The 5,000-nt window shown below is 48.3% G+C and overlaps 1 protein-coding gene across 1 annotated transcript in view; it reads right to left on the minus strand.

Annotated features, from left to right (window-relative positions):
• Positions 1-3,181: 3,181 nt before the first annotated feature.
• Positions 3,182-5,000, minus strand: part of LOC134441001 (uncharacterized) — a 3,906-nt gene continuing 2,087 nt past the window's right edge. The window contains exons 5-7 of the mRNA XM_063191191.1: positions 3,786-5,000; positions 3,611-3,671; positions 3,182-3,484 (exon numbers count right to left, since the gene is read on the minus strand). The exon at positions 3,786-5,000 is cut by the window's right edge and continues 70 nt beyond it. Coding sequence (XP_063047261.1) covers positions 3,354-3,484; positions 3,611-3,671; positions 3,786-5,000 — 1,407 coding nt within the window. The 3' untranslated portion in view covers positions 3,182-3,353. The remainder of the gene's footprint in view (positions 3,485-3,610; positions 3,672-3,785) is intronic.

Raw genomic sequence — 5,000 nt, forward strand, 5'->3', positions numbered from 1 at the left:
GATGAACAGAGAGAGGGCGAGCAAGTGAGAGAGAGAACATGTGTGTCTCCATGATTTACATGTATGCACGCTTGTGTATGCATGTGTTTGAGCAAACACACACTTGTGTGGATACAGGTACGTGCGTGCGTGCGTGCGTGCGTGCGTGCGTGCGTGCGTGCGTGCGTGCGTGCGTGCGTGCGTGCATGCGTGCCTGCGTGCCTGTGTGAGTGTGTTGGGAAAGCCTGTGAGCCGGCTGCATGGTCACTGGGGCTGCTGAGTGAGTGAGTCAGTGAGTGAGTGAGTGAGTGAGTGAGTGAGTGAGTGAGTGAGTGAGTGAGTGAGTGAGTGAGTGAGTGAGTGAGTGAGTGAGTGAATGAGTGAATGATTGAGTGAGTGAGCGAGGGAGGGAGGAAGAGAAGGAGGGAGTGAGGAATGGAGGGTGTCTTGATCTCCGGCAGTAAGTCAAAGCAGCCCTGACTAGCTCCCTCCTCCATCATCAAGGCCACAGGTGGCCAAGGAGCTCCACACTCCCATCCCATCACATACAGAGGTGCCACCCACCTCCCCTCCATCACCTACACCACCATAACACCCCCCCCCCATCCTCTACACTCCCATCACCCACCGAGGGTTGCACAAAAAATGTTCTTAGTTCTAACTAGTTAGTCCCTTTAGAACATCTCTGGTGGCACTCGCCTTTTTTAAAAGCCCTTGTAGGGGCGGGCATTGGAAATGAGCTTTTATCTATAAACGCTATGATGATTGCTGTTTTGTTGTTATGCAACCTACATGCTATGTATCTGTCCCTATCAAATAAACTTAACTAAACTAAACTAAACCTCCCCTCCATCATCCCTCCACTCCTGTCCCATCAGCCATCTCTCATCTCCACCCCCATTCCCTCCGTCCGCACTATCCCCCCCTTCCACCATTCCTCCCATCCACTACCCCAGCCCTTCCCTCCCTTCCACTACCCCAGCCCTCCCCTCCCATTCACCACCAGCCCTTCCCTCCCATCCACCACCAGCCCTTCCCTCCCATCCACCACCCCAGCCCTCCCATCCACCACCCCAGCCCTCCCATCCACCACCCCAGCCCTCCCATCCACCACCCCAGCCCTCCCATCCACCACCCCAGCCCTCCCATCCACCACCCCAGTCCTCCCATCATCCACCATTCCTCCCATACACCTCCCCTCCCATTCCATCCACCTCCCCTCCACCACCCCCTCCCCTCCCATTCCATCCACCTCCCCTCCACCACCCCCTCCCATTCCATCCACCTCCCCTCCACCACCCCCTCCACTACCCGACTCCTTTGCCTGTCCGGCATGTCATAACAAACATCATCGGCAGCACAGGTGTGCAGGCCCGGGGGTCACCTGGCCAGAGGCGAGCCGTGGCAGGCCCTGCCCTGGCTACCTGTCCCGTCGCCTGTCGGCAGGCAGGCATACCTCCCCTCACCTGCTCAGCACCCCCTCTCGGTAACCTGCGCGGACCCGAAAGGGCAAAGGTCGGGCTGTAAAGAATAGCAGCGATGAGGCAGAATGTGTGCAATGGGAACCGAGGTGTGTTCAGGTGCTGAGCGGATGGTATGGCATGTCACCAGGAGGAGAGAGAGAGAGAGAGAGAGAGAGAGAGAGAGAGAGAGAGAGAGAGAGAGAGAGAAAGAGAGAGAGAGAGAGAGAGAGAGAGAGAGAGAGAGAGACAGACAGACAGACAGACAGACAGACAGACAGACAGACAGACAGAAACGGACACATAGAGACATACAGACTCCACTTTAGCAGTGTCGTTGATTCATCTACTCAGGAGGTTCAGTATCTAAGATGTGAAAGACTTGATCTTCATACAATTCAGTGTCAAAGGACAAAGAAACTTTTTGCTGGAACTATGTGAGCCCTCTTCTGTTGAAGCACACGGGAAGAGAAGTACAGGAGTGAGGAGGATATCTTCAATTTTTCAAAGCAGCTTTCCATTTTGGGCAGGGAACTAGTGGTGGGAGACATACTATAAATACAGACCTAGAATAGTAAAACAAGTCGAGTTTTTCTTTTACTTTTATAATTTTTTTATTGACCTCACAGACATTCCGAGCTGGCACCTTCCTTCAGTATGATAAATTGTAATTTGATTCACAATGCTTGCTTTATTTGTCTAAGCCTTTATTTTGATTTTCAAATTTTAGTTAAAGCACCCACTAACATAAATAAATGGTGTTGAACATGATTGTGTGTTATTTTTCCATGAAACGCACAATTATGCCATTCATGCACGTTCATAAATCAAAGAATAGTGTAAGCTTTCCTTGTTATGATACCTGTCTGACAAGCATAGTTTTATTCAGCTTCCTTACGGTAAATAGGCATTGAATAAATTATCTTATTTGGCAGCCCCCAATTTGACCAAACTATAGATTGGCCATTGCAAAGTTTCATTGTGCTGTTATAGCCCATGGAGTGACGCCCAGTAAATTCCGAAGTTCCTTTTGTCCCTCTTAGACTAACATAGTATATTAACATTATTTTAATGTTGAGACTTGAGCTTCCTTTCAACCCGAAAAATCTTTTGGTGTTTTCTTCTGACAATTCCTGATCACTTCTATTCTTTTCAGAGATGTGTTGTGGGAATCCAAGATCGTTCTTTACATTACATAACCATACCTCAAGGAGAAACGAGTCAGACAATTAACTCATATTCCCAATCCTGTCCACACCACAAAGAAAGGCCCTGTGTGTGTGTGTGTGTGTGTGTGTGTGTGTGTGTGTGTGTGTGTGTGTGTGTGTGTGTGTGTGTGTGTGTGTGTGTGTGTGTGTGTGTGTGTGTGTGTGTGTGTGTGTGTGTGTGTGTGTGTGTGTGTGTGTGTGTGTGCGGTGCCTTCTTGGCTGCCTCCAGAGCTGGTGTTTGAATGCACTTTGAGACAACTGTATAGTTGTGATATTGTGGCATATAAATACATTTTGATTTGATTTAGCAAAGCAGGCTAACCATGTATTACAGAGTAGTCACTGAGGCCAACATTTTAAAATTAGATGATTCTTAAAAATGTATAATACTTGCACAAACCCAAATACGACTGAACTACGTCTAAGTCAAAAGAGTGATACTTCAAAGCTACTGGACCATGAATCATACCTGGACCTACATGAAAACTGCAGTATACCATTTCATTTTAAAACATGAACAAAGAGACAAAGATATATATTTTTACATTTATTTTTAGTAGGCCTATTAATGTTTTTGTGTGTTTTGTAGGGTGAATAGGATTTTTTGTCTGTAACATCTCAAAATATGCTTGTGTGTGTGTTGACATTGGTTATGGATATGGAATGGATGAGGATTGAGGAAACATTTCTGGTGTGTGGGGTTTGCTCAAATTTCAGTTTCACTTGGCAGGCAGCAGCTGAAAAGCTTCTTGATCCAGGAGGGTTTGCCAGGCTTCACTTTATCTGCAGGTGCAGCAGAGATGTTCCCAGATGGAGCAGGTGTAACTGCTTGCTGACCTGCAGGGAGAGTGGAAATGAGTAACAATTAGTAAAAGCAGAGGCAGCTAGAGGGATTAATAAAATAGAACAATCCCTATTAAAATAAATATAGAAAGAATTCCTTAAAAGCCAGAAAAATCTTACCCTTGTCAGCTGCAACACTGATCGGAGACACCTTTGAGCTTCGCTTTCGTCTGTTTGGTATCTAAGACATGAGGAAGAAAGTTGCTATTAAATCACATGTCGACACTAAATTGTTGAAAAGGGCGACCAAAATTATTTAACATAAATGGTTAAAAGGTGTCTTTTCTTATTGTACCTTGACTCCAAATGTGGATTTCTTCCCTTTTTTTCCACCTGCTGCTTTGGGCTCTGACTCGAGGATAGTTGAACCACTCAGGACAGGTGGGGCACCAGAGACTTCTACCCTCAAGACTTCGCTCAACTTGGCCAGAAAGGTGGTGTTAAACGAGTCGTCCTTCAAGTTCGCTGCTCTCCACAGGATGTTTTTGGAGCCAAACTCCTTCAGTAGAAACTCCTCCATGGTCCTGTTGATGTTCTGAATCCTGGTGTTGTTCAAATACCCACGGACGTTTGGCACTCCAGAGACACCGCTTCGGAACTCTGACAAGATTTTGTCGATGAGCTTTTGAAGCATTCCCTTATCAACGGAGGATCTCCCTCCATCCCTCATGTTTGCCAACAGACGCAACATGAGGAGACTGGTCAAGCAGCCATCGGGTCCTCCTGCACTTGCTGGGTCTGGTTCGTCTGTAGCGTCGTCCTGTTGCGCATGTGCGTCCAAGTGCACCTTGTCCATCACCTGGTTGACCATCAGATCGGTGAAGAAGCTCACCATGCTGGCATGCACCTGTAATCCGGAGGAGTCCGGCTGATGGGTCATGTTGAGCTCACAGCTGGAGTTGGCACTTGGGGCCCTACTCTGAGAAGATACTGCATCTTCCTCAACCTTTGCGGTGGCTTGAACACCATCTACTGCATCGGGGGCTGCAGAAGCAGCAGGTCTCAATTCTGCACTGTCCACAGTAGCACCATGAGCCACAAGAGGCAGGAAATAAGGTTGGAGCAAGTCTTTGATCGCTGCCTCTGCATAAGAGTACATCTCAGGGAGCGGTGAGCTGGGACAGCATTTGCCTCTAGTCACAGACGGCCTATCCTCTTGAAGAACCAGGTCGACCAGGTGTTTGGCGACGTGGTCGATGCTTTCATCAGACAACACTCTCTCCAGAATCCTGTCGATGCTGATCGGGTCGAGGGATTCACCCTCAGGTCTTGGCACGCTAACAACTTCAGGCAGATCAGGAGAAGCCATGCAATTGGCACTGTAAACCCGAAGCTCAGTCACAGTGGAAGGACGCGTCACGGTGACAACATCAGGCAGGTCAGGAGAAGGCCTGCGCTTGGCGCAGTAAATGCGGAGCTTAGTCATGGAGGGAGGACGAACAGCATTAGCAAGAGCTGAGACAGGACACCGCCATGCTGCAGTGCACTTGTGGAAGGCTGCCAGGGCACC

Source organism: Engraulis encrasicolus, chromosome 24, assembly GCF_034702125.1.
Source record: "Engraulis encrasicolus isolate BLACKSEA-1 chromosome 24, IST_EnEncr_1.0, whole genome shotgun sequence".
NCBI lineage: Eukaryota > Metazoa > Chordata > Actinopteri > Clupeiformes > Engraulidae > Engraulis > Engraulis encrasicolus.